The sequence below is a fragment of the Brachyhypopomus gauderio genome, chromosome 1 (assembly GCF_052324685.1).
Source record: "Brachyhypopomus gauderio isolate BG-103 chromosome 1, BGAUD_0.2, whole genome shotgun sequence".
Classification (NCBI taxonomy): domain Eukaryota; kingdom Metazoa; phylum Chordata; class Actinopteri; order Gymnotiformes; family Hypopomidae; genus Brachyhypopomus; species Brachyhypopomus gauderio.
Window position 1 is genome coordinate 30381324 of NC_135211.1, and position 25361 is coordinate 30406684.

Sequence of the window (25361 nt, forward strand, 5' to 3'; positions counted from 1 at the left end):
TGTCCACAGCGGCTGTTGTTGTTGTTGTTTGGTGACGTCATGTGCGTCCCTCAGGTGGGCAGAGCCCATGATCCGTCTCACCTGAGGGTCGTTTGTTTGCCTATATATGTCTTGTCTTTGTACCAGTTGACCGCTGGTCATTATATCCTTAATTTGGAGATAGTGCACGGGTTTTAGGTTTGCACACTTTCTATTAAACCATCATTTTTCCCTGAGACTTGGCGTGATCGCTTCCTTTTCGTTGCTCACCCCTGCCCGTCACACCCTGCCTGCAGTCCGAGCATGATGGGGAGATTCTTTTTTACAAAAACAAGCATTTCAATATGGAATTGAAGTCTTCGGTTTTAGAAACTCTTCATGTTGTTTATGGTGGTATGTCGCTAAATGCTTGATTAGATTGGTTGTATTAAAAGTTCTTACAGCTTTACCACAACGCTTGCCTTTACTGTGGCAAATGTTGCACTCTACCTCTTCGTCTTGTCATCCTTTACGGTAAAATAATCCCACACAACTGACATTTTTACCGATAACTTCAAATTTACATGGCCGTCTTAATGGTTAGGAGATGCTGCTGAGCTAAATAGGCCCTTTTCACAACAAAGCGGAAATACGTCACCGACGGGTAAAAAAAGTTCCTGTACTCACAGAAGATAGTTGTTGTCAATTCACCTCAGCATAGAGTGTATATTTACTTCATCCCTGTCGTCGCTGCCGAGACTGAATTTTGAAGACGTTTTCAGGATCATTGGAGAACTTTCAACAACGAAGGGTTCCAAGTTGAATAGAGGCTACAAATTGTTTGTTGAAGAATTCATTCACTCATACCAGGGTAAGGTGCAAATAATGACACCAGCTAACACTAGCTAGGTAACTAACTATTATTTAACGTATAGCTAGTTACATTAGTCATCCTACACATTGGTAAAACAGTCTATATTATGATATATATTATAATATTACAAATGATACTGACAGCTTTAGTTAACAATATCTAGCTAGGTTAGCAAGCCAAGTAACGTCAGCTATTGATTGTTTGGTTTACATCAGTATCAGTAAAGTTCATGACACACACCAAGTTATTAAGTGTTATTGTTTATTCAGTGTCCAATATAGTCGACAGCAAAGTGATGGTCAGAGCTAGATGAGCTAGATGCTAGCGGATCAGAGCTAGATGCTAGCGGATCAGAGTTAGATGCTACCGCAAATGCTCAAATCTTCCACAACCTCCAACTCTGGTGGACGAATGTCTACTCCCAGCCGAGAGCTTGATCTTTCAAAAGCGGACAGCAATTGTTCCACTGAAACCGGCTGGGAACAGCACCAACTTTTAGTCGCAAGCTTCCTACTATGTAGTCTGCAGCAGTGAAATGCTGGCTACACACAAAGATGTCCCCTATCACAAAGTTTTCCCCTTCATCTCTCCTAATTGCACAAACCCATTTTCTTTTCTGCTCGTCGTCAGCCGGAAAACCATGGAAACTGAGATACGGCTGTTTTTGCTTCGAGGCTCTTGTTCTTGTTCTTGTTCTTGGACTCTGCCATTGTTTAATGTGTAACGGAAGTAACTTTACTAGTGTTGTGTCGTTCAAATGAACGAAACATTTAAGTGAACAACCTGAATCAAATCACTTCCTCAGCTGATTCGTTCCTTTTTCAGTTCAGTAATTGAGCTCAGCAGCAACTGTGCAGGCCGGCAGGGGAACTGCAGTGTGGTCTGTGAATCACCGAATCATCCGCGAATCTGGAGGCGGAGATATTCATTGCGAGGGAACTGCGCATGCTCAGTGATTCGTTTAGTGATTCGTTCATGAACTGAAAGCTCTTGTTCACTCTCTGATTCATTCATGAACTGAAAGCTCTCGTTCACTCTGATTCGTTCATTAACTGAGGGCTCTCGTTCACTCTCTGATTTGTTCATGAACTGAGAGCTCTCGTTCACTCTCTGATTCATTCATGAACTGAGGGCTCTTGTTCACTCTCTGATTCGTTCATGAACTGAGGGCTCTCGTTCACTCTCTGATTCGTTAATGAACTGAAAGCTCTCATTCATTTTCTGATTTGTTCATGAACTGGAAGCTCTCGTTCATTTTCTGATTCGTTCATGAACTGAAAGCTCTCGTTCATTTTCTGATTTGTTCACTAAACGTACTGTCACCAAGAGAACTGTTGCTAAGGAGGTGATTCACGTTTGCGCTGCCACTCACTCACGTTTTCTTTTTGATTGCACATTTAAGTTGATATTTTCATCTGAATGTACAGTTTTTATCTTAATGTTGCTCTTAATTTAATATTTATTTTGCATTCAGTTGTAGGTTAGTTCATACTTATTTTTTGTATTATGTTACAGTGATCCTGCAACACTTCGCACTTCAGCTTTTGTGAATTCACTCTTTCACGGGTTTTGTATTAATTAATTAATTTTTATTATTAATTATTAATTAATTAAAAGTATTAATTCTAACAATTAACAAGGAATGTTATAAATAATAAAATAGTATGAATTACAGTAAATAGTGCATATTTACTCTCGGAAACAAGAACCAGCATCACTTGCCTGAGATGCTACTCGCCTACATGAGATTGTAAACAACACGACTGGTTGCTCGCTGGACAAGCACACATGCACAGAACAGTGTGGGAATGGTTACTAAGTGAATGGGAAAGGTTTATGTAAAGGTGTGGGGAGGATTTATAAAGCCTTAATATAGTGTATAAATACTTAAATAAATATACCGTTTCTATTTTCGGTTATTGCGGGTAGTTCTGGACTCTCCAGAATGCGATAAAGGAAGGATTACTGTATTTGTAATGTAATTTATATTTCCTATAATAAACCCAACATTTAGTTGCAAATTTTTTATTTATAAATTTTCTACAACACTCTAGTCTCCTGGTCCATGAGGCCGTGAACTAAACTGAAACACGAACCGTTCAGCCGTGTATCAGTAAAGGCTAGATACTTTATAAGGCTGGATAATTTGACTGTCTTCACACGCCACACATTCGAAAAAATCTAGTTTATTTTCCCTCTGATCCACATCTGTGATTCAATGAGTTACTAGTTCGCTCTGGCGCCAACCACTGGCGATCGATGGCGATATTTTACACCCCCCCGGCCAACAATTTACACTTGCCACTGAGCGATTCGGTGAACAAATCTTTTGAACGAATCTTTTTAGTGAACTGATTCTAATGATTCAGTTCATCTAAAAGAACTGTTTTGCCCATCGCTAAACTTTACCCTGCGACAAGAGCATCCGGAAGAAAAAATGCGGAAGTGTGAAAAGAACCTATTGGGGAGATGCTACGCTCGTGTGCTGAAGGTGTGCTGGAAAATGCGGACTGGATTTTACACACGGACTGGATTTTACACTCACTGGTGAAAACACAGCAAAAACTGGAATGGATTATCTAAATGGGTGCGCTGGAAAACGGATCGGACTATCAAAAAAAAAAAAAAAACTGGATCGGCAGTCTGGATCACCATTTTCTCGTGCCTACCGATCCGATACCGATACGCATTTTATGCAAATATCGGCGGCCGATCCGATCCAAATATCGGATTGGGACAAGCCTAGTATACACTGCCATCTACTGCTATAGTATAGTATAGTATACACTGCTATCTTCTGGTGAAATATAAAATAGCTTTTTTGGAGTCTACTGCCATCTTCTGGTGAAATATAAAATAGATTTTTGGAGTCTACGCGGGGGTTCGGTTTCACAGCAGTATGTAAACCGAGTTACCATTAAAGTTTATACAAAGGTTATAATTAATTGCTAAATGGTCTGTAGATATTGTAAATGTACACTGTATAATAACTACAATAAGCATGACTGTTAATATTTAGCACACTTCACCAGTGTGAGCTTTTTAAATTTTTTGTGAACTGGATGGAGAGAAAACACTGATATGTGGAAGAAATATGAGTATTTGCAATATCTACAGACCATTTAGCAAATAATTATAACCGTTGTATAAACTTTAATGGTAAAACTCAGTTTACATGCTGCTGTGAAACAGAACCCCCGCGTTCCGCCATGTTTGAAAATGCTGGGAAGCTGGTGGGGTGGGCGTGGCTTGGTCCCAGAGGCAGTTTCAGAGCTCTGTGTCAGTCCGGAATCAGTGACCAATGGAGACTGCAGAGGAACGCCTTCATCTAAAGTAGCTAAAGAACTCTAGAAGAACTCTATCTAATAGAAGTTCTAAAGAACTCAGCTAGTTGCTTGCCGTGTGCGGACGCTTGTTGCTTGCTGTGTGTGGGGGGCTTAAGACCCTCCCACACGTGAAATGTGTTCCAAAAGTCAGAAGCAAAAAACGAAGCAGAAGCAAAGAAAGATTCCAGAAGCAAAAGACCTTACTGGGAAAATCCAAAAAACCCCCAAAAACAATGGAACCAAAAACTTGTCAAAATGCAAACAAAAATAAGTTTCAAATAACCAATTATATTTTTAAAATATACTTTTGATATATATTTTTTTGTTTTGCATTCATAACATATACTTTCTGCTCTTGATGCTAAGAATTTTGCCTGCAGATTTACTTTTGATTCTGTGGAACTTTTGAAACAAAAATCACTCCATATTCCTGCGCTCAAATAGGAGCGGTTGCATGCGCAGAACAGCGAAATACGCTCCAGGCTGTACACTGCAGAGATTAAATGTAAGTTAATTCAAAAGATACTTTGTATGTTATGTTATGATCGTGTTTCAGCAATGGTTGTCAGAGTTGTATTATACTAATCCTACAATAGCATAAAAACCGAAAGCTAAGCTGAAAAGTTTGATCCGGGGGACTTTGAATCGGTTCGACCGATTTACTGAAAAAAGCAGGTTCAAAGGAATGACTCATTCACGAATCAGACATCATTACTGGTTAAGCACAATGAACTGTGGCATGACAGGAAGTGCACATACTAGTGAGCATAGTGATAAAACCAAGTGTGATCACCTATATAAAAAATGAGATAGTTATAAATGCATATATAGCATATATAAGCGTTCATTGTGGTCTGAAAATATCCCCTTAGGCACCGCCGAGCAGCTACTGCGCCATCAAAGCACAAACAAAATCAAGGGAATGTGTGCTAGGACTTCACTCTTTATATTAAATTGCAGCTCGGCAAATTTCAATCAGTGGGTCAACTGAACAAGGATCAAAAGATAAACAGTTCTGAGTCACCACAACTGAGCCAGCAAAGCGCAGAGACCCCATTCATTCCGAACAGGTATAATAGCATCAAAGCCGTGCCGGTGTTTTTCATACCGGCTTCTCTTCAGAAATCTTACAGTCTGAATGAGCCCACCTCTTTACTTCAGTTTAGGCTGTTACATTTTATTAGAACGGATTCGATAAGCCAGAAGAGAGCGAGCTCAAACCCATTTGGCCCTCGTTGGGCTATTGTGGGCCTCCTGTTAGCATCGGGCCGATAATGGGACGTTGTCGTGGTTCCGCGCAGAAGACTCGGTGCTGCGCGCGATGCGGAACGACGCGTGTATCGCGCCGCACTGTGTTCACCGCCAGACATCAACCGAAGGCGGGAGCGGTTGTATAAAAGATACCCGTTTAAATAAGCCAGAGATTGTTCAGAAAAGGTGGTGTTGGGCAGTGGCTTTCCTTTAGGCCAGCCTCAGAATAGGAAAGTTGGCTAAAATGCTGTTTATTATTCTATTTACTCGTTTGTGTGCACGATAACATGCATGTGCATATAGCAGCTTGTAAAAAGCGTTAGACGACGTTCAGAAGTGTTTGTTTTCAATATGGAAAAAAGTGCTATTCTGCGACTTTTAATGAACCTCTAAACATCGTTACGGTTCTGATACAGTGAGTCTACGAAGAGTAGCCTACAGTGTTTTCTTTAGGGATTGTTTTTACCATGGTCTTTTGTGTGTTGTGTATTAAACGCGCATTCGACGTGCCATAGACTATATCTCATCGATGATCAATAAAATCTTATCTATCCTGCTATCTGATCTTGCTTTAGTTAGGGCCAGCAATGATCAAATCAGTACTAACATTTCATGAAACAATTTCACGAATTACTATTGTATCTGAAATGAAGAACATAGCTTGTGTAATGATAAACTCACATACAACGCACGATTTTCAGTAGCGGTATGAACACGTAGAACCTTCTTAAAGATCTGCAAAGGTGATGTTGAATTTCAATGATTAGCTGATACTGACCTCTAGTGGTCATGGTATTCCCTACAAGAGGCAAACTATTTTAAGTACGTGATTTTGTATTTGAAAGTTAGATTTAACAATTGCAACAGTAGCTGTTTACACTGATGTACAAATGTGTCGTGTTCTGTAGGAGCTCAAGAGTAATAGTTTTAGTCTAAATGTTTTGAACAAAATACCACTTGAGCCACTAGTTAATGTCTTTAATTCAAAATGTTCAGTTTATTTACGTTTTTCACACGCAGCTGATATCATGCTTGATTTTTCTACTATATAATGAGTTTCTCGCTTAATAATAAGCTTAATAGATTAAACAACGTTAGATACATCGTTGATAAATGTATAGATTTTACACCGCTTGGCTAGTCATGGCCTGGTGGTAGGGAACTGGTCTTGTGACTGGTAGGGGTGGGCGATACTCGGAATTTTGGTATCGATACGATACCGATACGATACTGGTCAGTATCGCCGATACCGATACTTCCAAACCGTTGGGGGGGGGGGGGGGGGGGGGGGGCGATACTTTTTACTTGAAATTATAATCCATTAGTATAATAATTTATATTAAATTATATATTTTTTTGCTGATGCTGGTCCAGCATGTCGCGTGCCAGTGATTATGCCTCGTGCCAATGGTGGCACGCGTGCCATAGGTTGCCGACCCCTGCTGTAGACGGTCAACCAGATTCAGCTGTGGAAAATTCAATTAAAACAGGTGAATACACCACAATTAAGCCAACTACAGGAAAGTCTGATGTATGGAAGTCATATTCCATTGTAATTAATGGAGAGGGAAATCGGCTTGTTGTGATTGATATCAGAAAGTGTTGGTGTACGTCACCTGACGGCATGTGTTTGGACTGTGGTAAGAAATGGGACAGCACGATCCATCGCTATATAGCTGTTTTAATAAATACATAAGAAAATTTCAAGTACTAAATCTAATTAATTCAATTCATATTAGGATTGCGGGCGGGGGGCGACAGAAATGTGTATGTGGCGGACGGGTGCGGGATTAAAACAAGCGATTTTTTGGCCGGTGCGGGCGGGAGCGGGACTAAAACAAGCAGGTGCGGGCGGGAGCGGGATTAAAACAAGCGATTTTTTGGCGGGAGCGGGATTAAAACAAGCGGGAGCGGGATTAAAAAAGCAGTCCCGCGCAGACCTCTAAACTGCAGCAAAAGAATCGATATTTTCGCTGTGGTATCGATCCGATACCGATCCTCACCTTTGTATCGATACTATCGATATAAATATCGATCCGCCCACCCCTAGTTACTGGAGGGTCATGGGCCTGAGGCCATGAGGCCATGACTGAGGTGCCCTTGAGCAAGGCACCTAACCCTAACTGCTCTCTTCTCTGGGCTGCCCACCGCTCACGTGTGATCCACAGCCCCCTAATCACTAGTGTGTGCGTGTGTTCTAACAGCACAGATGGGTTAAAAGCGGAGGAAAATTTTCGATTGCGGTGTAAAAATCACAATTGACAAAAAATATGGCACATTTAAACGTTTGTTGGAACCTGTAACCTAGATACTTCTATGAACATCAGCAATCAATAGGATGGAAACCATGTGTGCTGTGAAGATCAAAACATCACTGCTATAAACGACCCCGTACTGTGAAACCGAACTGCAGTAAATAGTCGTCCATTAAACGGCACGAGCTAAGCCTTCGGTATTTAATATGAAAATATGAAAGCCAACCAGCAGGGGGCATCGTTTAGCAAAGGCGACTGAAAAGTACGAGGTGGAGGGAGACATGCGAGAAACATTGAGAGCTGGTTAGAACAAAAAGATCACTTGAAACATTTGATCCGAGGTCAGTGAGCTTCTAGATTCTTCTCTGGGCGCAAATGCATTTTAAGTGTTACTCTACTCTCAAGTTTTATTTAGCTATTATATTTAAAACTATTTGAACATTTTAGACATTCATATTATATATTTAAAAAACAATATGTTCTCTAGAATTCTTATTTTATAAATACCATTACGTACATGAATACACACAAAAAGAGAAATGCTTTAATAAGATTTCACACAGTTATTTTTTACATACAGAAGAATTTAAATGAGTTTTAAATGATTGAAAAACTGTACAAAAATAAGCTAGTTACTTCATGTGAAATTTCATAAAGAGAAGAGACGGGTCTGTTCAACGCAAAATGCATGGAGGCCGGTTAAGCACTTCGCCAAAGCAAAGAACAGTAACACGAACACTAAACTTGTTTAGATTATGAGAATAGCAACAATATTAACACAATGATACTCGTTTTAAGAGGTCACTGGTAGACGTTGTCATATATCGAAACGACTTGAATGGCTACACAGCAGTCAGCTGAATATTATTAGTGCAACGCACCAGAAGTACTTGTGACAAAAACCAGCAAAGTATGAAAATTAACAATTGATGTAAATGACCGGTGGCATTTATAGCTGTTCAGAATAATTTATCAGCCTCTTATGAGACACGGACCTACTGCTAAATCAGTCTATCTGGTCTGTAGCTTATAACTGACACTTTGACATTGTCTTCATCGCTGTGATAAATAAAACAAGATATGTACGCTGCTCACGATAAAAGTATACAACGTGTTGTTTGAACAAAATGTTATTAAATACTCTTTACATGACTGAAACTGAAAATGCTCTATAACTGCTCTCATAGCAAAACCCAAATGCTACAATGTAAAGGTCTGATTCAATACTGAAGACGTATCATACAACGTATTATCAGTAAATATTAGTTATGAGGCTGTAAATAAAATGTTATTTAAGCTTTTGAGTCTTTAAAAGTGAGACTCATACATATAATTGACTGTCACAGTTTTCATCTGAGTAGGCCTATACAAGAAGCTACCAAACACTAGAATTTGCGCTTTATAATCCACAGTAGAATCATGCTTTTCACATAAAGTAAAGCAAATTACTTTACACGAATGTGCAGGCCGTTTTATACAAACCTTCCAATTTAGCCTGACAACATGAGGAAAAACAGGAATTCCATTCACTGTGTTCCGTTCATCCTGGCGATTCTGGAAGCCGTTTACACGGACATGGAAGCGAATTACGCCGTCTTCCACCACACTTCACTTCTACATCCTTTCACACTGTCTTTTTTTCATTTTCTTTTTTATGCGGTTATAAACGCAAACCAGATTTTCTCAGGGTTGTTTGCAGGATAGGACAGACACAGTGCGTGAACAGGAAGGAAGGAGCCGAAGGAGACATCCTGCGGAAACTTCCTCTCCATGTCAGAGGCACCTGCTCGTGTGAGAACATGGTCGAAGACGTTATTATGCTGGATTATTAAATGTTCATTTTACACCAACTCAGCTCACATTTGTATGATAGCGTGTTTAGGGGTGCCCGCTTGCAAGTCGTTTATTATTAGCTGTTATATTCAATGAAAAGCTTCCCATCAGAGATTTTGTCCAGAAGGTGGCAACAGTGAGCAAAGCGTTGGCTTTCACGCTGGAGCCTACAGTGCATTTAGCTACTGAATAAATTGGATATTTCTCAGCAGAAAAATTGCTAAGAGCACGACTGCTATCTACTGAACATATACAATATAGTACTAACATAGTGCTGTACATTTTTGGAAAGTCATTATTGTCACTTTTGTATTCAAAAAATGGAAGACTGATACAAAAAAATACTGAGTGCGTTTAGTAATTTGCACCAAACTGGCATTAGTACAAAACAACCAAATTATGACACAATACTTTGTTCAACCAAGGCAACCCAATCTTCTCTTTCCCCTAAAAGTCCGTTATTTCGCCTTCACTGTAGCGGCTCGTACGGATTCTGCCTCCTGACCCGTGCTTTGCGGCTCTCGGCAGTCTGCTTCCACTTCAGTGTGCGCAACTTCTGCTGTCTGCGTTTCTCGCGGAGCCACAGGTGCTCGCAGTACTCGTCCGCCGTCAGGCCGCTAGACCCGATGACCTGCAGCTCTTTGTAGTTTAGCGGGGACGGCGCGTAGTTCCCGGCCAGTTTAGGCTCGGCGAGGCGAGCGCTGCGCGCGGCATTCATGTGCCGTTCGGGAATGACCTGCAGCTCGTAGCGAGCCAGCGTGCGAGAGAAGGAATGCTCGTGCGACGTGCACAGGTAGAGGCCGGCGCTCGAGGACGTGACGTGCTGCAGGAGAAGACCTCGGCGCGTGTGGACCACGTTATCTTCACCCGAGACAAGCTGGGAACGAGCAAAGTGAAAAATCACAAAAGTTGCAGCCATTTGTAAATCAAGGAATATTGTTACATGTGGACACACTTTTGATGTTGTTAAGGTTTGTTATTTTGTTGTTGTTTTGGTTTGGACATCATTTATTTACAGAATAAATACTTAATAATTAATGTATTTAATAAATCTGAAATAGCCTATTGGTGTCATAATTGACAAGATTATGAAGCCCAGATAGAAACACCAGATGTGGACATCCCAGAATCTTTCGTGCACCTCAAGTTGTTGTCAAATGTTGTCTGCAAATAGTAGAACATTACAGCAGGAGGTCTTCCAACTGACCTCTCTAGTGGTCTGGGTGTGACTGTGCTGTACGATCCATTTCACCACAGCTTGGGATGACTGTGGTACACACTCCAAAAATGTGGAATTGCTCTCTATTCCATAAATCACCTTCAGTTCTACGTCATCTGAGCCTGCGAAGGATTTCACAGATGTTATTATTATTATTATTATTATTATTACTATTATTATTATTATAAAATGAACACTAAGAAACATTTAAAGGCAATATAATTCAGCGGCCATTTCGGTTCATAGTCAATGTTAGATGTTAGTTTTTAAATGTTTAATATTCTGCTTTTCATTGCACAAAAGGCACATTCCATGATTAATGTCAACCACTAAGAGGAATTGTATATGGCTTTTGTTAGAATACAGAGGGACCCCATGCTTGCTTTACGCAGTGAGTCACTAGGGTGAATTTAGCATAGAACATTCGATTTATTACCATCTCCCAGATCCTGACACTGGCTCCAGGGGTCTCCGTGCTTCACGTCCTGTCTCCGGGCACGCCTGCACAACACAAGCACACGCTGGTCAGAACGTCCCACCCTGGGACTTTACTCATTGTTTGCTGTCAGCACGAAGGATTATACATGTGCAAAATAAACCTTGCATACATTTAATTAAATTTTTTAAATGCAGTTATCAACATTGATATCAATGTTCTTTTCACAAATGTGTGTTAAGCCTTCACTGTATTTCAGCTGTATATCTGTGTGAACTGTAATCGTATCAGTGAAACTAACTTTTACCAGACGTTATACAAAATGGAATAGAAGCATTTGTTTATGGAATCTAAGGACAAATAGAATTAACATTTTAACTTTGTTTGCATGCAAACAAATTTGCCTTTGAGATCAATATCTCTTCTAACTGGAATAACACAGGCGTCTTATAATTTTACTAGGGATAGTGCATGTGAGAATGTGACTGCAGCTTCCCTGCAGGCTTGTATCTATAAAAAACTGGAATATCCACACTGGTGGTGTTCCCAATCCTGCCTTACAGTAAACATGTCGTATGTGATCAAGAGATATCCACCTCCTACTAGAGCAGAGACACCTGACTACGACACGACTCGTCTACACATCCGAGGGGCTTGGGAAGGCCCTACATAAGCATTGTAAAAGGTAACCAAGGGAAAAGCACGTGCACCATAGTAACAGGGCATTGTTGTGCAGCCGCTGCGATATATCTCTGGGCAGCGCTGCTATTGGACAGACGGGCGCTGCTATTGGACAGACGAGTGCTAGTATTGGACAGACGGCCACTGCTATTGGACAGACGGGTGCTGCTGTTGGACAGACGAGCTCTGCTATTGGACAGACGGGCACTGTGAAGCACCTCTTGCTGCTGGGGATGTAGCCGCTGCAGGAGGATCCGTCCCAGGCGCAGTAGGGGTCCCGGGCCAGGCAGCAGTCGGCACAAGCCCGGCCGTACAGCTCACAGCGATGGAGCGGGAGCTGGGCCACCTCCGCCTCACTGCTCACGAACAGGATTTGCTGGAGAAGAGAACAGGTGCAGGGTTTGCTTCTCTCTCCCGTGCAAGACTTGGCTTTATATTCATGTCGTCGGTTTTGCTGTGTCAAAACTGGGCTTTTGAGATTTTAGGTAATTTTGAAAATGGCTTAAAAAATGTATAAATCTGCACAGATGAATATTGAAGATTGGGGCAATGGGGCAAAAATGCAGACAAAACTAAACAATTTGTAAAAAATCACATCTTCATGGCAAAAGTAGAGTAAAACAGTTACAATTTCTATGACAAAAAGCACTAAGTTTCTTTTCTACTACAGGGTGTAATATAATACAGAATGATGAGCTATTTTTCACTGCACTCTCCCCGATGGAAAGTCAAATTCAAACACTGCTAAACACCACCTCCAAATGACCACCCACAATATAGGAGTACATACCCTCTTGGTAGAGAGCTCCATGCTGAGTATCGGACTCTACGAGATAAAAAGAAGAAAACAAACTGTCAGTATGTATTAACATGGACCCATAAATCACCTCCTGAATGTGGTGGGTGGGGGGGGACACGCATTGTTGGCTCTGAACAAGAAGATCTCCTCTTAGGTTCTTGAGCAAGGTGCAGGCTTTTCCAGCTCAATGGTTCATTTCTCCTTCATAGGCCCGAGAGCTAATGGTCCTTGACTCTTACAACAACTCTCTCTTTTACCAGTGGTTTGAGGCGGGCGGCTGATAAGCTACTCTCATATGTCTCCAGCGTCTGGAACTAGGGGTCCAAGCATTAGGTCACCAGTAAAGCCAAATAGCAGTTTTTGTTCTGCTGATTCACTCTTTATATTGGAGACCTGTGAACTTTGTTAGAATAACATTTCAGTTCATCCATGCATTCAAAACATGCAACATTCAAAAATATGACCTCACAAATTTGATTTACCACTCATCTCCTTTTCATCTCCAATTAACCATTTAGATTCCTCTCATCCCTTCTCTCCATTGTACTTCTTACTGCCTAAAACCTTGAATGGAAGATCTATTTTCATTGGCTACATAAACACAAGTGATCCTTTTTCCTCTTCTGTCTCTACTTCTTCCTCACATTTACCCCTTTCAGTCAGTGGGTTAAAGAACCCGTGGAAATATGCCCACAATCTGTTTTGCCTTTAAAGAGGTTATTTCTGTTGCTGGAGCTTTCACACGGAAACCACGACCAGACGGAGCCACGACACGCCACGTTTCATGTGGCAGGTCACCAGACACTATGAAGACGTTCGAGAAACACTGTTGTGGTGCACACAGAGAGTGTAGCGGGGTACCTGAAAGACACTAAGCTCTTCCAGTATGATGTGTTCAGTTTCCCAGTTGTCCTTAGGGATGGAAACCACCTTCAGCACCTTCCCATTATCTAGAGAAAGATTGATATTGGATGAATGCACAAATTAAAAGTTTGGGGCCTTTAAAAAAGGCAGAAAAGCCAACTTGCTGTTAAAGTGCAAATACAAACATTCAATGTATCACACCCAAGCATTTTTAGAAGGAACTCAGTGACGATGATTATTTTTATATAAGAAATTGAGTAAACAATTTTTAGTTGATTCAGGTTTCTTTGTTTAGTGTAACCTACAGGAAATAGCAGCTCTGCTAAGATCAGATAAGACTTATATTATGTAATTCCAAACTGTAGATACTTCAGCATTTTGCTTATCTACCATCTTCAAGCTTCAACACTAACCTTGAACTTTGTGAAATATGAACGCTATATATCTCAGCTGTTCTGATTACTGCTTTTAAAGACACTTCCTAAACTTTACGATTACCTTGAGACCTTTTGAATCAGCACAAGTACATGTGTATAATCAAGGATCTAGGGCAACTCGGAGCAGGAGCAGGGATCAGCCTGATGCCTGGATGGCTACCAGCTGTTACACTTCCTGCCATGGGGATACTGGGATGAGTTCAGTATGCAGGAACATCCTCTACACAAGGCGTATTTGCTGCTGGAGTCTGTATTTACCCTGAATGATTCACTCACACTTGGCAGAGTTCGGAGGATCAAATATACATGAGAAACATTGGCAAGCTACATAGTCTCTGTGGAGGAACTCGGAGCTCCACTTGGTCCTTCGGTGCAGTACAGTGGGGGGTGGGGGGGTGTGTCAGTCATCGCTGTGTATTCAGCAGCCCCAGTGACATTTTCCCCAGTGTTTACAGGTGGCATGGTGGTGTGGTGGTGTTTACTGGTCTGTGGTAAAAGGGTACTGCTCCCAGAATGTGAGCCAAGACACACAGATTCTGGGTGCTTAAATGTTGCATAAGCGCAGGAGTGTTAGCGTTTCAACATGATCCCAAGTGGAAGAGATAAAGGCAACCATGCAGATGCAGATGAGTCTGATAAGATCAAGAACAACACAGAGTGCTGTATTAGTAGTGAACAGGTACCAGTGTTGCCTGGCTAACAATTTACCTCATTTAAATTTGATTCCTTTGCAAATTCAGTGAAATCAGTTATTCTCTGTTTTTTATAGCTATGTGTTATTGTAGACATGAGCCTATGTCCACATAAGCAACCACCAGAATAACGATAATCTGCTTTCGAAACATCCAACATTGGAATGGTGACTTTTTATAATAAACATCAAAGGCTGCAGCAGGTTGCTTGTGTTAGTGCAGTTCTCAGCGCAGCTCTCGAAGGACAATTCTCCAGCTTACCTGTGCCCAGGTGCAGCACGTCGTATTGACCGTCCTCAGCCTCCACTCTGTCCACCACCAACTTCTTCAACCTGTAGGGGGCGCCAATGTGTGTGAACAGTGGCCGTCGGTGGATGGGCACCACGGGCTCCCACATCAACTGATGCCCTCTCATGAAGCTCACGACATCGTCGGGGAAATCACGGGTGGACTTGTGTAAGGGATCATACGTCTCACTTGGACACTGAAGAAACGCGAAAGGAGCATTACTTGGTGTATGCTGAGGGAGCGTGTTCCAAATAGACAAATTACCGGGCTAGACAAAAGACACAAAGTGATTTAAAGAAAACAAAAGCTCTCATCAGACATGCACCACATTCGTACCAGTAGGTCAGACTGAAGGGGAAGTGGCCTCTGAACCGTGTCTGATAGACCATGAATATACAATTCATGCTAGTTGCCAAGATTTTAATCAAGGCAAGCTAAAGTCAACCAAACAAATTGGACCAGGCACTGGAGAGTGTCAGTTTCACATATATCTGGGAAATAACTTGAAATTAGCCTCATTTCCTTTTAAAGAATGTCTTTTTTATACCATGTGTGCTGTGAGTGCCTGTACAAGCATTACAAAGCACTCTAATTTGAAAGGGTGCAGTTGTAGTTTTAGAGAAACTCTCTGGCACTGACCTGAGAATTATTCAAGCAAATCCATAGAGGTAACACCCCCGTCACGTCGTTTCCTCCCTGGGGGACCAAGCGCTAACAGCACACACCTCTGCCACTTCAACAACTGCCCCACAGCATGACCCCAAAAGCACTCGCCCGTGTTTTTACGGCCCCCGCGAGGCACGGCGGCCCCGGGTGAGGAGTGATGCCCAGCAGGATTAGGGATGCGGTTCTAACTCCAGGGCAACACGGCAACACCGAGATCACAAATGTCTTTTTAGTGCGGTGGTGGTGGATGGCATTTTACAGGAATGGAACACATTCACACATATATAAAGGCAGTGTGATATAAGCATTCTACACTGTTACTGCTTTGAATCTGCTTCCTCATAGACATCAAGTGACAGCCACAAATCCCCAGCTGAAAGACAGCTGCTGTCTTGTGTATGTGTCCAGTGGGACTCCCACTATTGCAGACACCCTCCTTTCACACAGAATGTCTCCCCGTGAGGACTCACAGTGCCTGGCCGTGGATATGGGATCTTGCCCTTGAACTCCACCCAGCGGTAGTCAGGACCCTCTTTGTGGGCGAAGGGCCCGTTGAAGGCTGCGCGGATGGACGCCATGGAATACACGCACACGGCCGAGCCTCGAAACACGGAGCTGAAGAGACGGGAGAAGGACGGGAAGGAGCAGTTAGCCCACTGACGGGTTAGAATAACAGCCCCTTGAGACCAGTCACCTTTGAACCCTCCTGAATGGCCCCACAGACTTCTCCTCTTGGGCGGGAAGAGGAGAGAAACAAGACGGATTGTTCCGGAGAAATTAGGAAGGGAGGGAAAACATTGCGTGAGCAGACTGTTGTCTTTAAGGGCGTAGGACCGCTGACGTCAGGTTTATGACAAAAGGAGATTATCAGATTAAATCAATCTAGGCTATGATTTAGGATATAGTTGCTTTGAAGGTAGAGAAAACTGGTCAGAATCCAGCTTCTCCAAAAGTCTCACGGTATAAGAACGTTCCCAGCTAGGGGTTTTATTGTAGTCATAGCATCTTAAGCAAAGATGTTTGGCAAGCATGAGCTAACATTTTCGAGGGATTTAAATTTTACTTTCAAATAATACTTAGCTTTCAACTGTTTTATTAACTTAAATATGAACAATGTAACGTGAATAATGAACTTAATGTCTTGGTGAGTAAGTAGTTTTGCCTCATTAAATAAAGCACTTACACACAGGCCCACACACTGAAACTTAATTAAACATAAAAAGTGTGACGTGCGGGCAGGGCGAAGGACGAGACACGGGAATCCTTCCTTTCGTGGCAAACATCACTTTTAATAACACAATAAAGGTTGCGCAATAGCGCACGAGCAACACAGAGGAATCACACAACGTGCAGACTTAGACAACGACGAGCACAGGACACTGCGCGAGCGCACATTAAATAGACAAACCACATTAGCCCCATGTGATTACGAGACGATTCACAGGTGATACACATTATCACATGACATAGCCTTCACCACGGAATTTCCACAGACGCAGACAAAGCACGTGGACCACGTATACACACGCCCAAAGGGGAGGGGCCGGGGTCCTCAACGTGACAAAAAGTAATTTATTCAGGGTCTTACCTGGAAGTTGAGAAAACTCCATAGATGACTGGATTCTGTGGATCTTTGGTCTCTAACAGAAAAATATCCTCTGAAAAAAACCAAAACAAAACCTTTTCAGATAAAAACATACTTTTAAATGAAAGAAAACATTTCAAACAACTCTCCCATGGGCCCACTACCTGTGGCAGAGGCAGAACTAGGGGCACTGCTCTGGGGCAGTGTGGATGGGACAGTAGCTGAGGGTGGGGGCCATGTTGTGGAAGGTGGCTCTTGGCCTCTGTGGTTGTAAATGAGCCTGAGCTGGTGTGTGAGGCTGAGGTACCAACTGGATATAGTTGGGCTCACCTCAACCTTCAGGTTGGGGATGGGGCCCTGCCTGTTGTTTGTGCTTATGCACCAAATGACAGTTCAGAGTACACGGCCATCTTGAGTGCAAATGGATGGATGAATGGATGAATGGATTTAAAACAACATTTATAAAAATGCAATCCTTCAGAAATCCCTTTGTGCGTGAGAGTGTGTGTTGGTGTGTGCATACCAAGCTCATCGAAGTGTGTGTCCAGGCTTCCTGGACCTGGCACTGAACACAGCAGCCTTGCCTTGAGAAAGGTACTCCAGCGGTTAATCAGACTCCTCTTCCCACCAATGTCATTCTGACAAGAGCAGATCCAGACATCAGCTTCCAATTGAAACAATGGTTTCAAACATTGAAACATAACAGTTAAACTGGGTATTGAGGTCTCTTAAATTAAACCCTGATGCTATTACATCCAACTCTCTGGGAGATATCTCACACAGAGTGAAAGCAAGACACTATTTAGTTAAGATTCTTTCTACATGTTATTTAAAACTTTAGTATTTTGAAGCAAGCATGTATAATGGTATCTTTTAAAAAATTTTTTTCACATTCCAGACTGAATTAGTGCAAAACTTTGTAGCGGAAACAGAGTTTCATTAAAGTAGTGTATTCATTCATCCAATCACCACCAGATTGGAATTGTAATTTGCGTTACCCAGAACTATAAATGTGCTTCAACTGAAAGGGGCCAAAATACAACTCTGTCTTCAGGATTAGCACCCCCCCCCCCCCCCCCCCCAACACGCTGGGTTTGTCCTGCTGCAGAGAGCTGTAAGCCCATCAAGGAGTTTCAGAATGTGTACACTGTTTTAAGGCAGTATGAGTCTGCATACAGATTCAAGACCATTTTAGAGAGATTAAATATATGATCTAAATATATCATAAAATTCTTTCATAAATAAAGACGTTTCAAAATCTAGTCGATAGTCCAAACAATAACAACGGACAAAATACATTCTAGTGAGCAATGAAAAGAAGTTTAAAACCAGTTTTCCATCCAATAATTTTCACAAAGATGAATGTTCCATGTGCGCCTCGTGGAATAAAAGTCTTAACGCAGTAGCCTGCTCTCTCCTCTGGACGGCTTCAGTCTTTCTTTTTTCTTGGCAGAAATAAACCCCCTTTTTACATCTAAAGGTGTATGCAAACAATTGCTGTCCGCTCCTGCTTAGCTGGAACACCTGCAAAGTGGCTGCCCACCCCTTACTCCAGTAACACCAGTTACTCCAGTAACACCCCTTACTCAATAACACCAGTTACTCCAGTAACACCCCTTACTCAAGTAACACCAGTTACTCCAGTAACACCAGTTACTCCAGTAACACCAGGCATATTAGGACTTTGTGAGTTAAATTCCTTCCATTGTTCACTGTGGCAACCATGGTGCCGTTGACATGTTTAGTTAAGTGAGAACCTAGAGCAAGGTGATTCTACAATATTGCACCATAACCCCACACACAAAATAAATGCAACACAATACACTATTATGGCTAGAAAAAGCCAATTACCTACTAATAAACATCTAATTCATTCCTTATTAGATAAATAATACATAGTTTGGAACTAGTAGCATATTCCTCTGGATATTTACACAGATCTATACCTAATTAGCTGATAATACACTGAAGTGCACAAAAGCTGCATTCGGTCATCTTAACGTTCTTCACTTGTCCTTTCACTCCGTGATTGGTCAGTAATGCTCACCTTGCAGACTCTGGCCACGCGGCTGTAGATACGCTTGTCCAGCTGATTGGTCTCCACGGCGGTCTCTTTGAAGAAGAAGTAGACCTTATCGTCATCCAGACTGTGTGTATCTGGGATAGAGTAGGACCCTACAAACTCAGGTTCTGGGGAGCAAATGACATCAGGAAAAACAGGTCAGGAGGTTGTGATGCTGCATGCATTGGAATGCTGTGGCTTAAAGCAACGTCTGTCATTTCAGTGGAGGTGTTTTTCTAATCATCATGTCTACAGCTGACACTGAATGGTTCATACACTTTTATCTAACTGGAAATTATGCTTACATGCAAACAAACTAAAGGTCCATTCTAATTTACCACGATATTCATGTGGACGATAGGAACTATCAAAATGTACAATTCCTGAAAAATATGTTGAAACTCGTTTTGCTTTTATGCGCACTGCATGGATAATAATTTTTAAACCATCACATAATGATAAAAGAGAAAAATGATCAGACTTGAGGAGTGGCCTCACCATTGAGCCAGTGCTCGTGATTCGCCTCGGTGCGAATGTAGTGTAAACTGCTCGTGTGCACAGATGTACGAAATATGGCGGCATTATTTCCCATGAAGTCCACAGACGTTCCTGCATACAAGTCTCCGTCTAAGGTGAAGAAAGAGAAATTTAGGACCTTAAGTCTGTCCTGAACATATGACACATGGACCCAAGTTAAATGAGCCCATGTTTGATCTCCAGAACCTTAATCAAACTATTAATGTGATTAAAGAACCTTGCTTATAATAGATTCCCGTTAATTGTGATGCATATGGTTTATATACTGTACACTGATTGCTGAAGAGAGGTTACGTTCTTTAAAAGAAATCCAAAAATATTAATTGCATGGTTAGCTTTCACTTCCTGACTGTGATGAAACAAATTAGCTCTGGCTGGCTGGGTTTTGTCATAGAGGCCGGAGAGGTACTAGATAAATGACACTGTCCGTCGTACACTGTGGATGGTGCCGGGAACTCCCTCCCCTAACCACACAGCCGCACCAGAATATTACGGCTTAATTTCTCAGAGACATCACACATCACACCTTCCCTTTTCTGGATGTTGCGTCTCGTGGCGGACGGACCCTTACCGGTGAGGCGAGCGGTGAAGGGCTCGTGGGGACTGAAGGGACACTTCCCTCTGCCGGACTCGACGGCGTGGTCTAGCAACCGAAACGTGGGCTCCTAGGAGACGGAGGCAACCATGTCACCCGCTTACCACATGACTCTCTCTATGTAGTCATTTCATTGTTAGCTCAGCCTTTCAGTCAATACACGTCAGCAGGGGACCGAGGGCTCTGTTCACCACTGTTGGTGTTCATATTGACAAAGTAAGAAGCTCTAAGCTGGCTATTGAAGCGCCCGTTGTCTTGTTCTTGCCACCTGTGGCCCCGTCACAAGCTGCAAAAAGTGACATACGACAGCAGCCAGAGTGCCCCTACAGGGGAGTGGCCCACTCACCTCCGTGCTGTGGCCCAGGTCGATGTACATACACTCAGGGTGGTACGCCCCGGTCCCACACGCGTACACATGCGTTTTGTTGAATGGCTGCAGAAGCCTCACAAAATTTGCGCAGTCGGTCTAAAGAAGAGAACACGGGGGAACTGATTAACGCTTCAAACAACCGACTGCAGAAAACAGGTGGAGGTTAAACTGCCGGTAGCTTTAAACCACTTCATCAGACACTTTTTGACTTATGCTGTTGCAAGCGAGAGAATGCCATCAATACTAAGACAAAGAAATAGGGAATGTACCTTCCTACAGAGTTTTCAAAGTAGTATTACCTCTCCAAAGGGTAATAATTTAACTTTATTGCTTATATCACAGAGTTGGAGAATGTCGGAGCCATATATGGTAGCCAGTGCTGAAAATATGTTTTTTTAGGTTGGCCTGAAGTGGCCCTTTGAAGCCTTAGGACGACTTACCAGGAGATTCTTCCCTGCATATTTGCATCGTTCAGTATGTTCCCTCTCAGCTGGCCAATGTATCTAAAAATAGCGAAGACAGAAACCATTTTCCCAAGGCACAGACCCATCTGTCCAGAGCAGTAATGTGGCTACATTCTGAGAGACAGATCAGTCTGCCTTTAGTAAACAACAACCTGTAAACTACACAAAAAACAAATGTTCTTAAACATCAAAAACATCTACTGTATTTTTAGTATCTTTAAATTGTTCTTTTTTGTAAATTTTACATGGCTTTTTTGTCATTACTTTCTACTCCCAGCATAGTTGAAGTTAATTGCTACTGCTATAGTGCATCCTTAATCCATGATCACAATCACCAATCCACTGTTAAGAACTTCATACAGACCGTCCAGCCACTGGCCACATAATAATGTCAAGCACTTCAGAGTTTGTGGAGCATAATCCTCTCTGGTTGACTCTGCTAGCAGTTTGCTGGCGTATCCTAGCGTTGATGCAGCCGTGTTTTTATTCTTCCCAAGAGAACGTGGCCAAATACTTTCTCAACGACATCTGACCTGATCGTAGACTACACCAAAATCTAACCTGAATGCTAGCTATCACTTTGGCTCTGCAAATTACTAGAATAATAAATCGCTGAAATAAATATTCTCGAATTGATTTATAATCCTATAACACATGCCTCACAACACATGCCTCACAAACTATGGACTTGTTAGAAAGAGAAGGCAGTGACCTACTACCTGCTGCTAATTAGGACACTGTATATGCGGCAGACAGAAGGTCACACATGGTACTGACTACAGCATACTTGGAGTCAATGCCTCCTCTATACCGCTCAACCAGCAGGGACACTCTTAACCCCCTTTATTGCACACAAACCATTTTACTCTCTCCAAAAGACATAACCATCATGATGGATTAGGAGCCAATCTGCACCATAAGGTGGAAAAACAAATGAACACAGAGAGGTCACAGTGTTATCCGTCCTTGCCGAATCACTGCAAAAGAATTCTCCGTGCCTACATCAACAGTGCTATGTGCTTTGACCGTGTACGTGGACGTAAAAACAGTGCGTGGTGTCATCGACCACCTCAGTTCGACCGTTTCCAACACCTCATCGACTCATGCTTCATAAAGTCAAGGGAGGATTAGGGTGAACAGGGGGTCATGGGAGAGAAGCGCAGAGGGTTCAAACCTTGCGTTCGGGCTGGGTGAGGCCCTCAGAATGGAGCAAGTAGACGTGGTCTCTCCCACCAACCAGCAGCCAGCCGCGGTCCTCGTCCAGGAGCAGGGCTCGGTACCCACCGCCACTCCCGCCATGCCAGAACACGGCCGAGCTGTTCCTCGATCGCAGCTCTGCAGTAATGAGACGCAAGGGGCAAAATAAACTTCTTTAAAAACATGTGACAGATGAGCCCATGTGGTACAGTCACATGTTGCACATTATTTTTAAATTGCTCATTATTTTTTACATAAAAGTTTATTCGTGCCCAAAAATTGTCAAATCTCAAACAGTTCCCTTTAATGCCCTTTAGATGCATTTTTTCCACATAACAAATCTACTGTGCCCCACCACAAGCCAGAACAGCTGAGAAGTTGATATAATTAATTGACTGTAATGTGTTGAACGAATGTTACGAATTGACCAGGCAGAGAGGGATCCAAATGCGGAAGAACACCGCTTTTATTGAAATGAGAAGCTGGCACAGAAACAGGCAGGGGAATCACGAGTACTAGGATAAGTAACAGCGTGTTCTTGGCGTGGTCAGGACGGTCCAGGGTCATACCGGGGGAGCAGAAGTCAGGAGGTACAGAGGGATCAGGCAGGAGACAAGGTCGGGGACGTAAGCGAGGGTCAGAACACAGGAAAGCAGACAGGTAATAGAACGGCTTGGTATGCGGCATGAGTCGGCAATACTTCGCGACTGAGACGTGCTGGGGAAGGTGTATAAGTGTGACTGAAAAGGGGGCGTGGTAATGAGGGGCAGGTGAGGCTGGTTAGGGAAGATCAGGTGGCATTCCTTACAGTACCCCCCCTCAAAGGAGCGGCACCTGACGCTCTACGACGTGCCGGGGGGCGACCGCGACGCCGGGGGGCAGGAAAGTTGGGGTGCGTTGCATGGAAATCAGCGATCATAGTGGGGCAGAGAACATCCCTCGCTGGAATCCAGGCCCGTTCCTCGGGCCCATATCCTTCCCAATCCACCAGATATTGGAGACCACCTCGCCGGCGTCGGGACTCCAAGAGCTCTCGGACGATGTACGCCGGACGACCGTCGATCTCCAGAGGGTCAGGAGGTTTAGCAGACACTGGGGGTACGGTGAACGGGCTGTAGTGAACCGGCTTCAGGAGAGAGACGTGGAAGACAGGGTTAATACGGTAATGTGATGGTAAAAGGAGTTTATAGGTAACTGCATTAACTCTGCTGAGGACTTTAAATGGACCAATATATCGTGGACTAAGTTTTTTGCTCCGTTGCTTTAGGTTGAGATTCTGTGTCGACAGCCATACTCTTTGTCCTGGGTGGTAAATCAACGCTGGGAGACGACGACGGTTCGCGTTGAGCCTGCGTGTATGTAGAGCGCGTCGCAAATGTACATGTGCTAGTTCCCAGGTGCGGGCACTGTGTTTGAACCACTCGTCTAGGGCTGGGACATCAGCTGGTGTTTTGTCCCACGGGAAAAACGCAGGTTGGTAACCATATACACATTGAAAGGGCGTGAGTTTGGTAGCGGTGTGTACAATAGAATTCCGAGCATACTCTGCCCACGGGAGGTATTTGTGCCAGTCGTGCTGAGAAACGCAATATTGTCGGAGAAACCTCCCTAACTCCTGATTGTAACGCTCAACCTCTCCGTTAGACTGGGGGTGGTAGCCTGACGTCAGGCTGACAGTAATACCAAGAAGTTTGCAGAATTGTTTCCAAACCCGAGATGTAAACTGCGTCCCCCTATCGGAGACGATTTCTTCGGGCAAGCCATAAATCCGGAATACGTACTGGAAGAGGTCAAGAGCTGTCTCCATGGCAGTGGGTAGCTTGGGGCGAGGAATGAGACGGCACATTTTCGAGAACCGATCCACTATTACTGTAACAACAGTATTCCCTCCAGATGTGGGCAAATCCGTGACGAAGTCGATCGCGAGGTGCGTCCATGGCCGAAGAGGAACAGGCAAGGGAAGGAGCTCTCCTGCTGGTAGCGTCCGGGGAGTACGTGACTGGGCACAAACGGAACATGCTAGAACATAATCACGAATATCGTCCTCCCAGGATGGCCACCAGTAACGTTGCGAAACGAGATGTCGTGTGCGTGTAATACCGGGGTGGCCTGTACCCGCTGTGTCGTGTGCAAGCTGTAGGATACGCCCCCGAAGGGATACGGGTACGTATTGTTTCCCCTCCGGGCATTCTACCGGACTGGGATCGTTGAGCAAAGCCTCGTCTAATTCTTTTTGTACGTCCCATCGGATAGCCGCGAGGAAGCAGGACTCCGGCAGAATATGTCCAGGTTCGTGGGTTGCTTCGTCCTTTTCGTGGATCCGTGATAGGGCATCGGCTTTGATGTTCTTTGACCCGGGTCTGTAAGAGACAGTGAAACGAAACCGGGAGAAAAACAGTGCCCATCTGGCTTGTCGCGGGTTCAGGCGTCTGGCTGACTTCAGGTATTCGAGGTTCTTGTGATCGGTATATACAATGAATGGGTGCTCCGCTCCCTCCAACCAATGACGCCACTGCTCGAGCGCGAGTTTGATGGCCAGGAGTTCCCGATCTCCGACGTCATAGTTCATTTCAGCGGTCGTCAGTTTTTTGGAGAAGTAGGCACAGGGATACAGTTTCGGCGGGTTTCCCTGCCTCTGAGAAAGAACAGCGCCCACTCCCACCTCCGAAGCGTCGACCTCTACGATGAACTGGAGTTGGGGGTCAGGAAGGTGTAGTACGGGGGCCGACGTGAATGCTTTCTTAAGGAGTGAGAACGCTCGTTCCTCTTCAGCGGTCCAGGCGAATTTCCGAGTCCTCCCTCCCTTTAGGAGATTAGTGAGAGGGGTAGCCAACTCACCGAAGCCTCGGATGAAACGGCGACAGAAGTTGGCGAATCCCAGGAATCGCTGCAGCTCCTTTGTGGAACGAGGGGTCGGCCAGTTCGTGACTGCTTCCACCTTCTGCGTATCCATGGAGATCTGGCCAGGGGAC

At 43.5% G+C, this 25361-nt stretch overlaps 1 protein-coding gene across 1 annotated transcript in view; it reads right to left on the reverse strand.

Annotated features, from left to right (window-relative positions):
* Positions 1-8186: 8186 nt before the first annotated feature.
* LOC143516586 (semaphorin-3D) overlaps positions 8187-25361 on the reverse strand; it is a 49707-nt gene continuing 32532 nt past the window's right edge. Inside the window, exons 3-18 of the mRNA XM_077008289.1 lie at positions 22367-22527; positions 21169-21231; positions 20705-20824; positions 20335-20428; positions 19725-19853; positions 19212-19354; positions 17688-17802; positions 17168-17237; positions 16050-16194; positions 14887-15109; positions 13494-13582; positions 12624-12659; positions 12052-12209; positions 11153-11217; positions 10705-10838; positions 8187-10374 (exon numbers count right to left, since the gene is read on the reverse strand). Coding sequence (XP_076864404.1) covers positions 9967-10374; positions 10705-10838; positions 11153-11217; positions 12052-12209; positions 12624-12659; positions 13494-13582; positions 14887-15109; positions 16050-16194; positions 17168-17237; positions 17688-17802; positions 19212-19354; positions 19725-19853; positions 20335-20428; positions 20705-20824; positions 21169-21231; positions 22367-22527 — 2153 coding nt within the window. The 3' untranslated portion in view covers positions 8187-9966. The remainder of the gene's footprint in view (positions 10375-10704; positions 10839-11152; positions 11218-12051; positions 12210-12623; positions 12660-13493; positions 13583-14886; positions 15110-16049; positions 16195-17167; positions 17238-17687; positions 17803-19211; positions 19355-19724; positions 19854-20334; positions 20429-20704; positions 20825-21168; positions 21232-22366; positions 22528-25361) is intronic.